General features: G+C 32.5%; 2 protein-coding genes across 2 annotated transcripts in view; one reads left to right on the plus strand and one right to left on the minus strand.

The window, feature by feature from the left end:
* IFT46 (intraflagellar transport 46) overlaps positions 1 to 21,020 on the plus strand; it is a 201,810-nt gene that overhangs the window by 141,256 nt on the left and 39,534 nt on the right. The gene's annotated exons all lie outside the window — the stretch shown is intronic.
* LOC118182704 (voltage-dependent calcium channel type A subunit alpha-1-like) overlaps positions 1 to 21,020 on the minus strand; it is a 454,834-nt gene that overhangs the window by 17,762 nt on the left and 416,052 nt on the right. The window contains exon 46 of the mRNA XM_085811365.1: positions 335 to 560. Coding sequence (XP_085667491.1) covers positions 335 to 560 — 226 coding nt within the window. The remainder of the gene's footprint in view (positions 1 to 334; positions 561 to 21,020) is intronic.

Below are 21,020 nucleotides of genomic sequence, written 5' to 3' on the forward strand. Positions count from 1 at the left end.
TTTTTTTGTGTTCCTCATGCCCAAAAATTCACATTAGGAATTATAGTATTTCAACAGTAGTGAGTAAAGTAACTATAAAAAACTGAACATAAAACATAAAAATTTCATCATTTTTCAAAACTTTGAATATGATGTGCAAACAGAAGATATAATCTGATTTGAAATTTTTTAATTTTTTAATTTTGCTTACTTATGCAATAAGCCATTTTACCAGGTATAGTGATAGAATAATAATAATAACAATACAAAAAGTAAGTATTTTTTCAGTCCATCCTAATTTATGCCATTTGGGGGGGGGGAGTAAATGTAGATAAACCTCAACTGAAGATCTAACCTCTAGATCTTCCTCTTCTTTTATGCTCATGGACAAATTCAGCCATTCCAGAAGCAGCTTCAGAGAAATCAAGATCATGGTGTGGGCGTCGAGGTGTTGGGGAATGGCGAGTAGGGGGAGGGGATGTAGTACGAGGAGGCGTCACAGATGTTCTTCTTCCATATGAAGGTGATGAAGGTCTCGACTGAAGAGGCTGGCCAGCAGGTTGCAGATGACCATCTCTTCCCTGTAACATTGTAAAATTTTAAGCAAATTGAAGAACTAAAAATACCAAACTTACATCATTCAATGAAGCCATAAAATATATATTTTAGGATAAGGAGTTTTTATCAAAACAAAGTTTATTAATTTGATTTGAAGCTCCTTTACCTAGAATTTATCAATAGCTATTAAAATTGTAGTGGATGTCAAAGGTATTAATGCTGAAAAGAATTATGAAATTTTTGGAAAGTGATTTTGAAAAAGAAAAATCTTTAGAGAATTTGAAATTTATTAAAAAATATATGCTGTACAGGGATGGAAAAATAATAAATGATCATGAATATTTACATCAAATTGAATGCAGTATTTATTATAGAAATAATCAAGCATTCGTTTCAGTTCTTTTTTTCAATAAAGTGACATATATTATTCTCTTTTGAGTCCATCAGATAAGTATTGTAAAAAATCCTTCTTACTACCTTAGGACCTGCAAAAAATCGATTTTTTAAAATGATTTTTAAAAAGTCATTTTGAATATTAACCCTCTGGAGGTTTTGAGAAAGATAAGGTATTGTTTCCTAAAGCATCACCAGCTTTGTCATCAAAGCTTTTGAAAAGTGCAGAAGATCTCTTCCACTGAATGCATGAAAAGTGTTAAGTAGTTTTTCATCCCCCCACACCTGCGGAGAATCATCAGGAGAACTGATTAGTGACGGCTGTAAAAATATCAATCACTGTCAAAACTTTGCTCTTTGGTAGTCTTCAAGAAGGTAGCAGTTGTGATCTGACTTTTAACAGTAAGTCAGCGTCTATGTTACCAAGTCTAAATTTTGTAAAAAACTGTAAATCAAGACATTAAAAGGAAATAATTATAAATGTTTCATTTTTTCCCTGGTTATAAGACTGCATTTTTATGTATGCATGTAAATGTGTGTGTACGTGTTTATATATATATATATATATATTAAAATTTTTATGAGCACTCTATATGCAGACGAGCATAATATAAAAATACTTTTGCATTTCTAATAACCTTCACTTTAATTATTTAATTTACCTTTTATATGTGATTGCTTGCCTAGGATGGAAGGAATATTTTCTCACTGAAACAATTTGATTTTCGATATGTTTTCCTTATTTTCTAAATAAAATATCTTGGGAACTTTGAAAATTTCTTATTTTATTTACAGCTTTGGGTATTTTTCATCCAGAGTTTATTTGAAACCACAGATATAAATAATATTTCACAACTTACTTGATATAATGAAAGAACTAATTAACTAAACATGAAGTAAATAACTTGTTTATTTGCTAATCATATCATAATAACAGACGTCTAAATTTTTGTCATGCAATTTTCTGCTTTTGTGTATAGCAATAAGTAAGGAAAGCTGCGAGTTTATTAATTGTGCCATAAGGATATTGTTTTCTTTAAAATCTAAGAAAATATTAGTATATTTTACTATTCCACTACTTATATTTTTTGGGCGGGTAAGAGCAAATAAACAGCTGCATTTAGAAATCTTCATATTAAAAAATTATAAGAGCATTAAAGAAAAATGAAATTGGATTTTGATGCATTGATTTTTATGGTTTTATTAGTCTCTATACCTTTAATTCTTTCTCTCTCTATATATAGAAAGAATCAAAGAGAGACGCTAGTCTAATGCTCTTGGTGCTTATTTATTTTTTAATTTGATTTAATTTGATTATGGCAAAGCACTCAAAGGTGATTCGCCTAAGGATAGCGATGTTTTCGTGGAGGAGTTTCTGAGGGAAGCTGGCTCGTATACACGTTGCATGTGGGGAAAACAAAGAAAACAGCTATGCAGTGAGTTCGTTTGTGGGACTCCTGGGCCGAATTACCAGCATTCAGAAAATTTATTGCTTGTCTGCTGATGGGCCAACGCTCTTGATGCATTTTATGCCACATGTGTTTTTGTATGTGCAGTTGGAAAATTGAAAATATTTTTTCAAAATATTTAATAATAATTAGTTAAATAGGTAATGCATAGTTTTAATAAACATTTTCTATCAGTATTACTTTCAGTGTAGTTACCTAATGCAGAAACCTTGAAGTTTTAAAATATTTATATTTATAATTTGGTTTTTGATACACTGAATTAAGATCATTTCCCAGAATTCACTACATTCTTAAATATTATTTTTCAGTATAATAATATGCAATTATTTTTAAAGGGTGTAAATTGTGAAAGTTTTGAAACATGAAAAGAAAAAAATTATGTCTGCACTCAAAAAATGCAAATCATAACGAATTTTAAAATAAAATTGTGTAGAATTGTTCATGATTAGATTCATTTTCCTTCAGTTAGGTTTTCTCAGGAATATTTGTGTGCTAATATACATGCTCAAAAATGCGAACATTAGGAATTATATCAAACATGCATTGAAGTAGAAGTAAGCTTTTCAGCATAAATGCAACTAATTTCAACAAATACCCGGGATAATATGATTACAATCTACCTGAATAATTAAGAATTTCTGGGCAACAGGTTTGCTTCCTAGAGGCTTATACTTATTATTATGCACATGTGAGAATAATATTTTTTTATATATATAGAATGTTTTCCCCACGTAGGGTTTGCAACAAAAAAAATTAAGATTTTAATTTCCGTAAAATAAAATACAAAACAGACATTCTACAGCAAAACTGAAGTGTAAAACCCTTTTTATTTACCAAAATGCACAACATATTTCTACTTCAACTAAAAGAAGAAAATTTAAGTTTTGTTCATATAACTGGCTAGCTCAGTTAGATATAAATATATAATTTTTTTTCCCTGCTTTCCTCCAAGAAACTAAAATTCAACAAGATACCTTTTTTTTACGAAACAAAACACGTAATTTATTCATTTACAACTAAAAATAGTTTAGACTATTTGGATATTGCAGAGCATAAGAGAGCTATTTATTGCAAACATATGAGGGCTGCCATCATGAAGGGCTTTTCTAAGGGAAAATGACTTTGCACAAAACACCAATGCAGTCAGCTCATTCATCTATGTTCGAACCTAAATCAAACTATCAGTATTCAGCAAGTGTTTTACTATTCGGCTACTAGCAAGGTTCAACTAGCCGAAGCCAATTCAAAAATTTTATTCGTATAGAGAACTAAACTCGGCACCTGCAATAAGAGAATTCTAGTGTTATTAGTCTAGTCTATTCTTGTGCTCTGTCATTAGCTAATTTTAATGCAATTAGCAGGTAATGGAAAAAAATAAATGTAAATTACACTTTAGAATTTTCCTTCACATTGTTCTAAAGTTTACAGTGTGAGCCCAGTTAAACAAACAGAAAAAGATTAAGTTATATATGTTCAAGGGGTCCTGAGTCCTAGGCAGCGGAAAAAAAGTATTTTTACATCAAAGGTACCATATATAATACGTGGAATGACAATGCACATTGCCTTTCATTTTTATCGTCCCTCCTCTAATTTTCGACACATATTCTGTTCTTTCTTCTATTCATTTTACATTACCGCTTCTTTTCAACGTGCACCCTATTTGAAAATAGTTAATCTGTTTTTAGAAACAAAGGCCAAACATTTCTCAGTATTGCAGGAGAAAGAGATTCAGTAGAATGTAAGAATGCATTTCTGTGAGTAAAATTCTGTAGCAAAATCTGCAAAATGCTTCAATTTTATATATATATACTTATATATATATATATACATATGTATGTATTTACAAATCAGTTTATCAAAATCGTTGTTTTTTTATCCCAAAGGGGCTCTAGAACGGCTGCTCGTCTAGAGGGCTGCTCGTCTCAAAACAGCATTTTGTAGTGTTTTGATGCTGATTCACCGTTTAAAAACAGTGAATCAGCTTTTAAATTGTTGCTATCAAATATTATTGCCCTGTATTATATTTAAAGAAATTAAATAATGAAGAATCTGCATCAATATGTGTATATTTCTCGCACTGGGAAAAAACGACAATGGCTAGAGCCATCAAATTTTGAAAAACGTAATCCTCCACCCGAGCATGCGCACCTGGAAACCTTAATTTTTAATTTCAAACTTACTTTATTATCTCTTTGATATTTTGTAAAACTTTAAGAAATTTTTGATTAGAAAACTCAAAAATTTCAAAGCAAGAGTGCCAACACTGTAAGGAATAAAACATTTTTATCTCCAGTGTGCGAGACTGTATATCGAAAATTCTAAAGATATCCTGATTTTAAATATTTTATGATATTGCTGTGGAATTTGTGTGGTTTAAGCGTGAAGAACATGATATTTAATAAATAAAGATAACACACAAAATGTAAAAAGAAGTCCATTTGGGCGTAATGTAAAATCTTTCACATTTTATTTCAATGTGCTTAATTTTATGATTCCTTTTTAAAGCCCAAATGGGCGTTAGCCCAAGACTCTTAGTTTCGAAACGGCATATTACATCGAATCACTTTAAATGCTCGAATCATTTTTCCGAACTGTTGCCACCAAATATTATCGCCCTGTATTTATTTAAAGAACTAAATAATGAGAATCTACTCAACGTATGTATGTTTTTCGCATTGTCACATAGTTCTCCACCTGAACAAGGGCACTTAGAATCTGGAATTTGTTTTTACTGTCTATTTCATAATCAACGGATTTTTGATTAAAAAAAAAAAACAGTTTCAAAGCAAGCAGTGGCAACACTGTAAGGAATCAAACATTTTTTGTCTCAGTGTGTGAGCCTGTGTATCGGAAATTCTAAAGATATGCTGTTTCTAAATATTTTTAGCCCAAAAGCTCACAAAACATGTATATGTCTGTAAATGAAAAAAATTGCCCGTTTGAACCTAATATAAAATCTAAAAGGCCTTCATATTTTTTTTGTTTTCCTTTTTTAATTATTGTTTTGGGTACTGAACCCAATTTTACATAAGTTTTCAACCAAATGGTTTACACTAGCATTATTTTATCATTTTTTATAAAACGTTTTAGAAAAGTATTTAAAATAAATGGATCTTGTGTCAAGTTAAAGAAAGTGCGTAACTGTCATAAGAAAAACTGAAACAAGGACGATAAAAAGATTTCACAGATCATATTTTTAAACTAATTTAATTAGCTTATCATAAGATAAATGCTATTATTATTTTTTGCAATGATAAATAATAGAAAAATAACGGGAATAAAGATGCCTGCAGATTTCTTTATGTAGAGTAATATATTTATATTAAAATAAATTTCATAGTCCTTAATTTTAATAAAACAGAATTATATTTCCATGAGGTTTGTATGTTTCATAAAAAGCATATGCATATTTGTATCCTATAAAATAATTTGTTAAAATTCTACAAAATATCTGAATGAGCTCCAGACACTCTATTTAAAAAAATAACAAGCAAATATTCATATTATACAGTCAAAAGTCGTTAATTCGGACACCCATAATCCGAAATGATCTATAATCCGGACCTCAAACCTAAAAACTTTCTGCGCATGCGCCGCGTTGGCACATGCGCACAGGCGTTTTACGCGTGCGCGTAAGACCTTGACTACTGCGCATATGCGTGTGCGCAAGTGCAGAATGCGTTTTCGCCTGCGCGTTTAATGTATAATGGACGGTGTAAGCTAAAATTATGTAATTATCTATTTCACTTAATGTTAATGATTGCGTTGTTTCTTAATCTTCGAATTGGATCCCGCTTATTATTTTTTGCAGACTGTAAGAGCAATTTTATAAAAGTAAACTTGAACTTTCGATTATGTCAAATAGAATTTCCGATGCTGGACCTTCCAAAGGATCTACAAAACGAAAGTATGTTTCGATGTCCAACAAACAAAAAGTGGAATTGCTGCAAAAAATGGATAAAGACATGAAGAATGTGACAGAGAGGTTAGTGAAAACGAAAAAAATTCGACTGACAAGTTAGTCGGTATTCTCGGCACAGCAATTAACGGGACTTGAACAGCGGAACTTAGTAACTGAACAAGAAATTATGTCTGTTTATAGAATTAAAGAGAAAGTATTATCACATAAAATGAAGCAACTTAAACAACTTACATTAAAAGATATGTTTAATAAAGTAAACAAATAAATATTAAGCTTTTTTTTTTTTATAAATTTTGATACCTTTTAGATCATAATTGTTCTTTATTTCATAAATTACGGTTTCATATTTTTAATTTTAGAATTTCTGCATGCCATCTTACGAGATTTAAACTGATGATCTATAATCCGGAATCGCTGAAGTCCCGACGAGTCCGGATTAACGACTTTTGACTGTATACAACAATGCCTTTAATACGTTAATTCACCAAATGAAAATGGTACGTAGCATATTCGGAAACTAAGTACTGTTTCATTCTAGCGCCGTTGCAGCGCTGTGGTAGGTGTCCCGCGCATGCGCACTGGTCTTTCTGGTTCACTGACTTTCAATTGTCGCCATTTTGGTTGCTCTATGTTGTGTTTTCAGTTTGCTGTGCACATTCAAAATGTTTAAGACAATTAGTTATCCCGTTGACTGTGAGATTCGTGCCGTGATTAAATTTTTGAACGCAAGGAATGTTAAACCGGCCAAAATTTATCGTCAAGTGATAGAAGTTTACGGTGAATATGCGATAAGTGATGGAATGGTGAGAAAGTGGGTAAGAATGTTTAATGCAGGTCGAACAAATGTCCATGCCGAGGCTCGGAGTGGTCGGCCTTCTGTTGTCACCGATGATTTGGTAAGGAAAGTTGATGAAGCAATTCATGAGAACAGACACTTCACAATGACAACTCTTTCAGAGGCATTTCCACAAATTTCATGTACTGTTTTGTTCGAAATTGTGTCTGACCGCTTGAATTATCGCAAATTGTGTTCCCGATGGGTTTCAAAAATGCTCACTGATGTTCACAAAACAAAGCGACTTGGTAGTGCCCTGACATTTCTCACGCGTTACAGTGATGAGGGAGAAAACTTTTTAAACCAAATTGTGACAGATGATGAAACTTGGGTGTGTCATTTCACACCAGAATCGAAACAACAATCGATGGAGTGGAGACACACTCATTCTCCGAAAAAACAAAAGTTCAAAGTGACAATGTCATCACAAAAAATCATGTGCACTGTCTTCTGGGATAGGAAAGGCGTTTTCTTACTGAATTTCTTCCCAGAGGTGAAACCATTAATGCGGCACGATATTGTGAGACATTAACAAAACTAAGGCGTGTCATTCAAAACAAACGAAGAGGAATGCTCAGTAAAGGAATTGTGTTGCTCCATGACAACGCTCAGCCCCATACTGCTGGTGTCACTCAATCGTTAATTCAACAGTTTCATTGGGAGCAGTTCGATCACCCGCCGTACAGCCCGGACTTGGCACCATCCGACTATCACTTGTTCCTGCACATGAAGCGCGAGCTTGGTGGCAAGCACTTTGGATCTGACGATGACATGAAAAATGCTGTGGAGTCGTGGTTATCGAAACTGGCGGGAAGTTTCTTTGACAAAGGTATACAAAAACTGGTCACCCACTATGACAAGTGTTTGATCATTGGTGGAAACTATGTTGAAAAATAGTTTAAGACATGTATTTTCATGTAAAAATAAAATTGGATTTGAAAAAATTGTTTTACTATTTTTTTTTTCAAAACGGTACTTAGTTTCCGAATACGCCTCGTATATACAGGGTGTCTCATAAATGTTGCGACAAACTTCTGGGGAGGTAGGGCACATCATAAGGATTAAGAATTGCATAGGAACCCATGGCCAGAAAGGACATTGTACGCCACCAGAGAGTGCTGTACAGGAGAATGCTAGCGGAAAGTGAGGATTGCCTCACTCATACTATGCAACGCTATACGATGCGTTGCATAGTACGTAGCTTTCAGACATGCACTTAGAGTATGGAATACCTGAGGGTAATGGATGATCCGCTGCACGCATTTATTGAGAAAAACTTTTTGACAGACATCAAACAAACTACAGCTTGTTTGCATGCTTGCATCAAAATTTGTGTGACTTTGGGTCGTTATGAAGTGGACTCATTCTGGACCGGACGTTCGTAGCCATTTGAACACATGATTCCCACATTGATGGATTGGGCATGGTGGACCAATTCCCTGGCCCTCACGCTCACCGAATTTATCGAGCCCTGATTTCTTTTTGTGGTAAGCTATCAAAAGTGTTGTGTATCACTATCCTGTTTTGTCTGAAATGGATCTGGTGGCATGACTCGCCTGCGCAGTTGCTACAATCAAAGAAACTCCCAGTGTGTTTGAACATGTCCGGCAATAAATGGTCCATCGATGTCAGGCATGTTTGCCGTCTGATGGTACAAACTTCGAGCATCTGTTGTAAAATTCAGGCTATCATACACCATTTATATTTATGTCCAATAAATGATCAAATTAATCACTTTTATTTCTTTTCCCATCTTCTACCTCTGCTACCACTTACCCCTGATATTTCCAAGCATGGGTTCTATGTAATTGTTAATCCTTATGATGTGCCCTGCCCCCCAGAAGTTTGTTGCAACATTTACAGGACACCCTGTATATTCTTTTTTTTTTTTTTTTTTTTTTTTTTTTTTTGAGCTTTTATAAAAGGAGAGTTATATAAACCATTTAGTAGGAATAAAACTTTTTTACTCTTTTACAACTCTCAGTTGATATATTATAATGTCGTGCTACCGTTACTTACTTTCTGGTACAACTGTATGAACTTTAAAATATTTATTCCTCTTCTTAAATTTATTTAATAGCTCTAAAATTATTTTCGATTATATTTTCACGAAATAAATAGTTTGTTTTGAGAAGGAAAAATTATATCTCAAATGATTTTACCATTTCTATATTAGAAGAATTACCTATCTATGTGGGAAAATCTTAATAAGAGTATATGTGGCTATGACTTTAATGTTAGAAATTAATTGAATAAAATTAGGCTTTCAGTTATGGACTATTTTGGCTACGAATATATGACAGACATATATGTGAAATTTAAGTATCTGTAAAGTGAATGTGCGAAAAAAGTGCCCCTTGCTAAAGAAAATTTAGAGAAATAAGACGGTTCGTAGTACTTATAAAAGATGCTGAAACTATTAAAAACTGCGTTCAGAAATTTAAAAAATGCAACTTCTGTGTAGTTAGTGCTTGGAAGTAATATTTGAAATTTATCCTTCAAAATTTTGATTAAAAACATATATTCGTTAATTTGCATCAGAAGAGTATGAATTTCTTCTTCTAATAGCACACTGAAAATCATATTATTCAGTGATGTACTAGTATTTATTTCTTTTGGAGAAAAAAAAGAAATTTGCTTCATACATCAAAAATTGTTGTTGCACAGAAGCCTATTTTATTTTTATTTATTTATTTAAAACTGGAACCATGGTTCTTCCCAGAACGGTGAAAAAATTTGTTTAGTCATGCAATCTTTTTGTAGCATGTGTACATTACAACTGTTATGAATCTACTACCAAATTGTACTTTAATTAACGATAATTGCATATTACTTTAGTGAATACTATAGCTTTTATTACTCTATAATATCGAAAAATACATTGTTAGAACTGAGAAAGAAAGTTATATTAAGAATTGAAATAATTTATGAAGAAATTTCACAGTTTTTCACATTTTTCAAAATATCTAAGTATTAAGAAAGGAATACCGAAATAAAATATGAAAAGATATTAAAACACAAAGTAAATGGTAACAAACAACCCACAATATAAAAGGAATTTGCTATTTTATAATACTTATTTCATCAGTTCTTTTTTATTTGTCCCCAAATTGATTTCCTTATTAATGTATTTTTGCACCGAAAGTGAATATCAAATCGTAAGATTGGTATCATTGACAATGACAAGAAAAATATTACCACATTTGTATTAATTATGGTGGCTTTCCCATGTATAATATGGATATGAGCCAGTTCCGCTTAGAAAGTCCTCAGTTGAAGCTTTACTTCTCTTAGGCACAGAGACCTCAAATACACAAGAGTATTAATTATGGGATTAATATCACTGGAAATGTAACTCACAATAAGCATAGATTGCTATCGATGACTATTAAAACATATAATATTATGATAATTAACTCAAAGTGATACGGCCAACCAAAGGACAAGCAGTAAAATTGCTGAACACCGGTAGTTTGGTACGAATCCCAGTGAACGGGTTGGCTGCATGGACGATTTCGTGATTTTTTCCATTGTGTAACATGTATAGGAGCCATTTCATCTTAGACAGTCCTCCATGAAGGCATCCTTCTTTTGGCAGATAGCCCTTGAGCGCTTTGTCGAATAAACTAAGCCAAAAAGAAATATTTCAACCGAACCACACATATTAAATTTTAAATAGTCCTATTTGGTTCTTAGGAATGGAATTATTTGAACGGACGTGAAAGAAGGATACCACAAAAGCTGCATATATAATGTTAATAAAATGTGAAAACTGATTTCAAGAAATGTAAAGATTTAAAAAAAGGTGAATCAGAGGCCGATGATAATTAAGTAGAGGCTTTATTAAAAGATGGAATTTCATGCACATGGCACAGCACGTTTCTACATATCACACCATGACCAAGAACTACTACAACTGTTGCCAGATCAACCTAAGCAAAACTATAAAACAGTTACAGTTAAAATACATGACATTAAAACAAGAACGGGGAGTACGTGTGATTATTCTCAACACCCTTCTTTAATCACATATTATTTTACATTTATCTCTTAAATAACATAATCTTGGTTTAGGCAAGCATTTTGTAAACAAATCAGCTAACTGATTTTCACTAGAAACATATACAAGATTTATATCATACAATTTCACAATATCCCTAATATACTTTAGTTTAATGTCCAAATGTTTTAGTCTAGCACAATTACTTTCATTCAATATTGCTTTAATTACAGACTGATTATCCTCATAAACTGAAACTTTAATATTGTCGACTCCTAAAATTTCTTTAGATACATTATAAAATACAGTTAGGTCTTGAATAGCTTTTGCTAAAGCCAAAATTTCTGCCTCAGTAGAGGACAGAGCAATAGATGTTTGCTTTTTAACAGACCAAGTTACAGGACAATCATTAAAGAAAATAATATACCCTGAAATAGATTTTCTATCATTTGTATCTGACCCCCAATCAGCATCAACATAAACATTTAACATAATATCAACACTATTAGATTTACAAAATAATAATTTCAAGTCAGATGTCTCTTTTAAATATCGAAGAATTTGCTTCAGACCAGCCCAAGCACTGTTAGTGGGTTGTTCTTGTATCTGACTCAGACAGTTCACAGAAAACAGAATATCAGGACGAGTTGTCATAGACAGATACAGCAAAGCACCTACAAGTTCACGATAAGGGCCATGAAATCTTTCACCATTCACAAAATTTGATGAAGTTGACTTAGGCACTAGAGGAGTATCAGATGGCTTACAATCTAACATTCTAAATCTATTTAACAATTTTTCAACATAAGATTTTTGGCCTAAAGTAAGTTTGTTCTGTGAATATTCAAAACTTATTCCAAGAAATTCATTTGCAACTTCAGCCTTTGACATCTCAAATTCATTTCTAAGTAATTCAATCACAATTCTTACCTCTGAATCATTAGAACCAGCAATTAGCAAGTCATCCACATACAGCACAATAAATATTTCACTCTGTTTAGTTCTTCTTACAAAAATACATGCTTTACAGTTAAGTTGTTGGAAGTTTAACAGAATTATAAAATCAGTAAATCTCTTGAACCACTGCCTCGGTGCTTGCTTAAGTCCATAAAGACTCTTAAGAAGCTTGCACACACGACCACTGTTGTCACTGTAGCCCATTGGTTGTTCCATGTAGATTGTTTCTTGGAGATCACCATTCAGAAATGCAGTCTTTACATATAATGCATAGATTTCAAGATTCTTTTGAACAATGATAGCCAGCACAAGTCGAAGTGATGATGTACTAATTACAGGAGCATAGGTCTCAAAGTAATCAATACCTCCTACCTGGCTTCTGTTCACATTAAGCCACGAGCAACCAATCTAGCTTTGTAAACATTGTTTCGTTTGATGCGCAACACATATTTACAGGATATTGGCTTTTCATCCTTTGGCAAGTTGACTAACTCCCACACTTTATTTTTATTAAGAGAAGCTATTTCCTCATCCATGGCTTTCCTCCATAGGACTTGCTCTTCTGTTGGCAATGATGTTATATCCTCATATGTTACTGTATCAACAGTTGCCACATTAGCTTTATACACAAAGTAATCATTCAACTTTACAGGTAATTTTATATTTCTTCTTTGCCTAGTAATTTCTTCATGACTTTCTTCAAGATTTCTGGATTCTACATCACTTGAATCATATACTACCTCATCTTTAGCAGGATCTTTACTTTCTATGGAAAAATCATCTTGAACTGAGATACATTTCTTTTTCTCTTTATTGAACAATACATTTCGAGAAACCACAACATGATTTGTGACTGGGTCCAGTAAACGATAACCCATGGAAGAGTATCCAAAAAAAATTATCTTTTTTGATTTTGGATCCAATTTCTTTCTTAAGTTATCAGGAACTCTCATGTATGCATCAGATCCAAACACCTTAATAATATTCAAATCAGGCGGCTTCCCATATTTGAGCTTATAAGGTACATTTTCAACAGTCTGATTTGGAATTCTATTCTTAAGATATGCAGCTGTCTGTACAGCATAGCCCCAGAATGATTTAGAAAGCTTTGCTTCACACATTAGAGCTCGGGCCTTCTCTAAAAGATATCTGTTGGCTCTCTCAGCCACACCATTTAAAGGAGGTGAATATGGAGGAGCAGGATCTATCATAACACCATTTTTTTTGCAATGATGAGCTAGTTCACCAGACACGTATTCCTTGGCATTATCACACCGAATTTTGTAGACATCAGGATTCTGCTTTAGGAACAATTTAAACACTTCATTTACGTCACTCTTGTGCTTTAAGAGATGCACTTCAGTAAATCTAGAAAAATTGTCTATGATTGTAGCAAAATACTTTTCACCTTCCCTAGTACGTGTGATTATTCTCAGCAAGAAATAAATACATACATTGGCCTTTTTAGTAAAACCCCAATCAGAAGTATTAACTAAGGAATTTAAAAAGAAATTGTAATCAGTACCTAATTTAACATAGCTCATCAGTCCTTGGTCGTAATTAATGCCCACTAGCGGCCGAGCAATAACGTCACTGAACACTAGTAGTTTGACCTGGAATTGAGTTTTCTCCATGTGTAACGTGAATACGAGCCAGTTTTCTTTGAAAAGTCTTCCACGAAGACATCCCTTCCCATACACAGATAGCCCTCCTTCTTCTTAGTCAATTAAATGTAGTCATAAATAATAAATTGTTTTTCCTCCAAATATAATAAATTGTTCTTCCATTGTCCTTCATGAAAGTTAAAGTTCTCTATCTTTATCTCAGCATCTAATTGTGTCATTTTAAATCTTGATTCAGAGAAAGAATCGGAAATTCTTAATTCATTTTTCGAAATTTTTTGCATCACCCAAATCACTATCATATTTTTTCCACCATCGCATGACGATTGCGACGATTTTATAAAAAGCTATTTACATTTTTCTTCTACTAACTACTATTTTTCATAAATATTTACTCTTACCTGCTGAGAATTTTATTTCCCAGCCGTTTCGAAATTTTATAACAGTAAAGTAATCAATGGGACCACATATGTCAGTGTGTACCATTCTCATCGGCACATGCTCTCTGCTTCTAGGACCTTTGTTCATAGGAGTGTTGGAATGTTTTGCTAATATGCACTCTTCACAAAAGCTTGAAGGTAACTCAGATACTGGCAAACCCATTTCTTTTAATATTTTATCAGATGAGTGCCCCATGCGCCTGTGCCATAATTCTGCACTATGATTTGCAATGTATGTTGAAGCTTTAACTGGTTCAAATTGACTCACATACTGTCCATTCTCATTGAGTTTAGCAAACTCAAATTTTTCATTCCTCTTTTCAATAACAGCTACATCATTCTTAAAAATTACACTGTAACCTGCTTTTTGAATATTCTTCACAGATACTAATTGACCGTTCAACTCAGGCACATATAACACATCTTTAAGTAATATTTCTCTTCCATTTAATGTTCCAGGTACTGTACCAATACCTTCTACCTTTAAAACTTCATTTTTTGAAGCACATGCAACAGTTCCAGAAAAAGGTTTAATTTCTTCAAACCACTCACCTTTATTACACATGTGTGTAGATGTTCCAGAATGAAATTTCCAACAGGCTCACCAACCATGAATGTTACTGCAGCCGATTCTCTATAATCTGATTTATGCTTAAATCTGCAATCCTTCCTGTAATGCCCTGGGCGTCCACATCCAAAACAAACTAATTTTTTCTTGCAAAGCTTGGCAATATGACCTTTACTTTTACATTTGTGGCAGATGATATCACGCTTATCAGCGCTAAAAGCTACGTTATTACTTGAGCCAGAAATACAAGAATCGTAAGAATTTCTCTCACCTTGCAATTCTTCAGCATTCAAGAGCCTTTGCATAACAAAGTCCAGCGTAAGCATTTCATTTGGCTGGTTCTCAATTGTCGATTTAATAATGTCGTACTCAGCAGGTAGCGACATCAACAAATAAATAATCACATCCATATCTTTGACTTCAGCACCCGAGAGTCGCAGTTCATTTACGATCGCCAACAGTTCGTTAATATGTGACTGCATACTGCAATCTCGGCGTTTCTTCAGTGTCGATAATTTCTTTCGTACTAATATTTGACTAACTGCACCCACCTTATGGTATTTATTCTTTAAACTGCTCCAAATTTCACATGCAGAAGATTCACTCGACATGGTCGCCAATATGGCATCATCTAGAAGGGTTAGCAGCAATGCGTAAGCCTTTTTTGCATCTTTGATTTCAGTAACTTTCGTTTCATCCGCTTCAACGTCTAAATATTTATCATGTTCTTTGGCCGCAAACACAGCTTCAACACGGTGCTTAAACAGAGAAAAGTTTTTACCGTTAAACGGCTCAACACAATACTTTGTGTTCTCGTCACGTGCTGCCATTTCAAATTTCACTTAACGCGCGATTCCGTTCCAAACAAATAAGTTCCACAAAACAAATATAACTGCTTCGCCTCTAGCGTGTTCAATACCAGAACCATGCTCTGCTGTAAAGATTTAAAAAAAGGTGAATCAGAGGCCGATGATAATTAAGTAGAGGCTTTATTAAAAGATGGAATTTCACGCACATGCCAGAGCACGTTTCTACATATCACACCATGACCAAGAACTACTACAGATCAACCTAAGCAAAGCTAGAAACAGTTACGGTTAAAATACATGACATTAAAACAAGAACGGGGAGTACGTGTGATTATTCTCAGCAAGAAATAAATACATACATTGGCCTTTTTAGTAAAACCCCAATCAGAAGTATTAACTAAGGAATTTAAAAAGAAATTGTAATCAGTACCTAATTTAACATAGCTCATCAGTCCTTAGTCGTAATTAATGTCCACTAGCGGCCGAGCAATAACGTCACTGAACACTAGTAGTTTGACCTGGAATTGAGTTTTCTCCATGTGTAACGTGAATATGAGCCAGTTTTCTTTGAAAAGTCTTCCACGAAGACATCCCTTCCCATACACAGATAGTCCTCCTTCTTCTTCCATTGTCCTTCATGAAAGTTAAAGTTCTCTATCTTTATCTCAGCATCTAATTGTGTCATTTTAAATCTTGATTCAGAGAAAGAATCGGAAATTCTTAATTCATTTTTCGAAATTTTTTGCATCACCCAAATCACTATCATATTTTTTCCACCATCGCATGACGATTGCGACGATTTTATAAAAAGCTATTTACATTTTTCTTCTACTAACTATTATTTTTCATAAATATTTACTCTTACCCGCTGAGAATTTTATTTCCCAGCCGTTTCGAAATTTTATAACAGTAAAGTACTCATAATCAAATATCATTTTGACCCTTTTTATTAGCTAATACTTTAAAATACATCATATGATTTCATGTACTTTCAGTATTTTATTTTATCAATGACAAAAAGCGATTTAATCTTATACGATATTTGCGAATGATTTTTATATCATGCCAAGAAAATTTCTCAGTAGTTCTTTTTAGACGAGAAAACAGGTGAGTAAAACTAATTTTTCTTTAAGGAAAAGCACCTTGTCCTCATATTTCAATAATAAAATGTCCATACTTCACATTTACACAACTAAATGAATTTCTATACAAACATATAAATGTTACATTAGCTTAAAATGGAATTACAAGATCTGAACTATATATAGTATTTCATTTACATACGTTGGAGATATAGAAGTTGATTGTTATATATTTTGCTCTGAAATGCGAATAAATTAATACTTGAGCCTAGGTAAAAAATTAATTATTATCTTAAGAACCCCTTCTCAATTTATCATGACAGTGTCAATTTTCAATCAGCGTTTAAATTTTTGTAAAATGTTCGTTTGTTTTTCGGTTCTTTCAATTATATTTATGCACAAAATTAATTAAAATATCTGTAAAAAGCCTAAAAACCTATAGAAAATAATGTATATAAAGCCTCCTTTCTTTCAGCTATTTTAATTAACTAAGTAACATGATAAAGTTATATTTCCGATGAAAATTTAAAAATCCAGATGACTTTCCGATGCTAACATCGGACGGAAAGCTCCGCCATGTTTTTTAAGTGTCATGGCCTTCTTCCTCTTGAAGGTCACGCCTCGGCTCAGCAGATGGTACGGCTGGATTTCAAGTTTTTATTTATGACCCTCCCTTGTAACATCTTTCTCTAACGATCGCTCTTTCCCCACTACTAATTAAGCGCGACAGGAGGTCGGGGGAACGACAGTTCAAAATATTCCATCCTCAACGATTTCGAGGTTAAAAAATGTGAGGGGAAAAAAAAAAAAAAAACGTTTGAAATGCTTTCGGATCCATCAAGAGGTGACAAAATAATTCGTTATGATTTGAAAAGCCATCTTTCAATACGGTAAAATCTGTCGGTAACGCTGAGAGGGTTAAGATAATTTCAAAACAAACCACATTGAAATCGAGCACAGCTTACGCCAACAGCAATAAAAAATATCAGTGTCTCTCATTGTTTATATGTAAGTGCAATTTAAACAAAATGTAAACATGCCATGTTTACAGCTGTTTTGGTTTGAGGAAATCAACTGTGGCAATTATTTATGTCCCTTTGTTTTGTAAAGCTCCGTTTTAATATTTTTCATTGGAGAAGTCTGCAACTCAGCACAGCTCTCATTCACACATGCAGTTTATTTATGTTGGATTTTTCTTGCTATTTGTTGAGGCAGGGCTTTTTTTTTGGAAGAAGATGGAGGTTATAATATTTATCAACTATTTTAAATTATCTGTCACTTTTTTAATTCCCAATTTCTTTTAAAATGTTAAATAATAATTCTTGTAACTCACCTAGTTATTGCAAAAAGAAAGATATTTTCACGGAAACCAGCATACTTCAAATGAAACAATGGAACTAGATGTTTCAAGTATATCTTTATCAGTCAAAAAACTGTACTTAGAAAGTCATGTGGAGGAAAGTATTAATATTTCTAATCATAAGAATAGTTATAGACTTGCAAATATTGATATTCTGTTATCAGAATAACCAAAATTTTTAATATGCACTTAGTCCAAATCTGAAGCAGTTTTAAGAGAAAGAATTGTATATGAACTTGTTTCTGAGTTTCATCTAGAAAGTATTTCACAAAGTCATTGTCAGCATTCCAAAACTTACTTATAGTTGACTCAAGTTAGCATGATTATGAAATAAACAGCAGAATAATCTATTCTATGCATACAACGGGATTAAGTCTGAGGGGCATTAAAAATGTTTGTACAGATATAGATTTGCCTCCTGTTTCTTAAAAGTCATATGATAGCATTTTAAAGGAAACAAAGTTAGCTAGTTTTAAAGTCACTGACAACTCAATGAAGAATGTTGTAAAAGAATAAATTGTATCTATTAAAAATAATAAAATTTGTGTCAGTGGTGATGGGACAAAGAAAACATGCCTTATTGGCATTTACAGTATTATTGGAGATTTGACACAGGAAAGTTTCTTGAAATCATGTCATCATATGGTAAGAGTTGTGAGCAGTGGAAGGGTTCAAAGTGTGGAACGGCATATGATAACTGGAACGAAAGACATCAATTACATTTTGTGAAAAAACATTCTGGTTCTTTGAGAAAAATGAAGGTAAGAAAAGAACATTTCAAAAATCTGTGTCTGAAAGAAATGTGAAATATATAGGAGATGGATACAGAAAAACATTTCCGAAAATTCAGAATTTTGTACCATATACTGTAGAAAAAGTGGAATGCGTAGGACATGTACAAAAGCATATGGATGAAAGATTACGTAAATTAACACAGAATTGTTGCAAGAAATTGTCAGATAGTAAAAAGAAAAAAAAAAGGGGGACTTAATAGATAAATTAACTACATACTATGGGAATGCTATTAAAAAATAATAGCTCTATCAGAGACATGCATAAGGCTATAAGGGCTATTTATTGCCATTACAGATCTACTGATAATCAACTCTGCATCATTTCTGCCCAGTTGGACCTATTTTATGGTGCTAGTACAAGAAAGGAGAGCACACAGGAAGTGTTTCATCATACAAATATGAAACTATTGTGCCAGTTCCTGTAAAGAATAAGATTGTGCATATTTTTGCTGAGCTTTCAGGACCTAAATTACTACAAAAAAAAAAAAAAGTCTGGGTGGACAGACTCAAAATGCAAATGAACTTTTTAACTCAACTATGTGGAAATAATGTCTAAACACATCTGGTTCTTCTAAAATTGTAGCTGATATAGCAATAAATGCGGCAATGGTGATTTTTAAGAAGGAATCGCTAGTTAAATCAGCATAATAGAATATCTTGGTTTTGACTTGACATTTCTGTATTACTTCGTCTTTACAATCTGATTATAAACCTGAAAAAGGAGCAGAAGTTAAATAACAGTCCTCAACATTAGAGGGCTGGAAGGTTAACTGAATGAGAGAAAGAGCAATGCATGAGCAGTTTATAGATCTTGAAAGACCTATACATGAAGAAGGTGCATTTTAAATGCTTACATATTAATTTCATTGTAAATAATAAAAATTTAATATTTAAATATGAATTCCTCATTTCTTAATTTAAAAAAAAGTAATGACCGTAGTGCTACAAAATTTTGCATGTATGTTCTAGATCTTTATTTTGTGAACAACAATTATGTGAATGTGGGCCAGAAATTTTAAATTGCAGTATAATACATATACAATATTTTATAAATTTTAGCATTTCTGTATTTCTTAATATAAAAAAATATTAAACCTAACGTTTAAATTTTTGATTCACAGAATAAAGGCAATATTTAATTTACTTAAATAACATCTCTATGTTTGACATAAGAATTTAGATTCTGGTATATATCTTTCAAAAGATATTGTGCAGGGAACAAGAGGTAAGTGAATTCATTTTTTTAATTTTATGTTTATATTTTTGATTGTTTAAAAGATAGCTATTTAAACTGTAAATATAGAATCATTTATTTAGATATTATACTATATATTAACTTATCCAAAAACTGTTCAAGTTTCATTCTAAAATATACAAAACCTACTTATGACGAAGTGGATAATGCATATAAAAATGAAAAAGTTTGCCTTGAATGGTAACAAGTCCCCTTAATACTTAACACTTAATGCTTGAATTACTATTCCTAATTCCGTTTTGTTTGATTAAATGTTTTGTTCCTTTTTTTAGAAGCCTTTTTTACAACTAAAAAAAAAAGTTATTTGGAATTATAGGTCATATTTTCCAATACAAAATGTTACATCTTATTAAAGTTTGATAAAGAAGCTAATTTTAAAATATTACTTTTTATTTAAATTTAGCAGTTTAATGAAACTTGTTTAGGAATAAAGTAAGTAGAATAATTTTAATCAAATACCGTATTTGACGGCATATAAGACGCATCCTTATTTAGAAGGTCACAAGCAAGGGAAAAAAGTTTCAATAGTCTGCACAACAGCGCGTTACCACAATAACTTAAACCTTTAGTTCTCACGTTTCATAAAAGCCAAATAAACAATCATTGAATGCAATTACCAAACATATTTTTATTAAGGAAAATTAACAAATGACAAATTATTTTGAACATGATATGTAAATTTCAATAATGAATAAATGAATGAACGGCAAGCAATCAAACATAACACAAAAGCAGAAACAACAAAAAACACAGATTCAAGGTCAGCGTTGCCTATCATGAAATTAGAATTTAATCACTTTCGAAACCATAAAAATCCTTTTCACTATCATCATCATCGAAAACGAGAATATCATCATCACTTCTGTTTCCGTCATCGCTAGTATCACCTTCTTCGAATAATGTGTCATCTTCTGTTCTATCAAGAGCGTTACTGATTCCGCACTTCTTAAAGGACTTAACAATTACTTCAGCCTTTA

Source organism: Stegodyphus dumicola, chromosome 2 (genome assembly GCF_044657685.1).
Source record: "Stegodyphus dumicola isolate Sdum_Otavi_A_Nest chromosome 2, ASM4465768v1".
NCBI classification, from domain to species: domain Eukaryota; kingdom Metazoa; phylum Arthropoda; class Arachnida; order Araneae; family Eresidae; genus Stegodyphus; species Stegodyphus dumicola.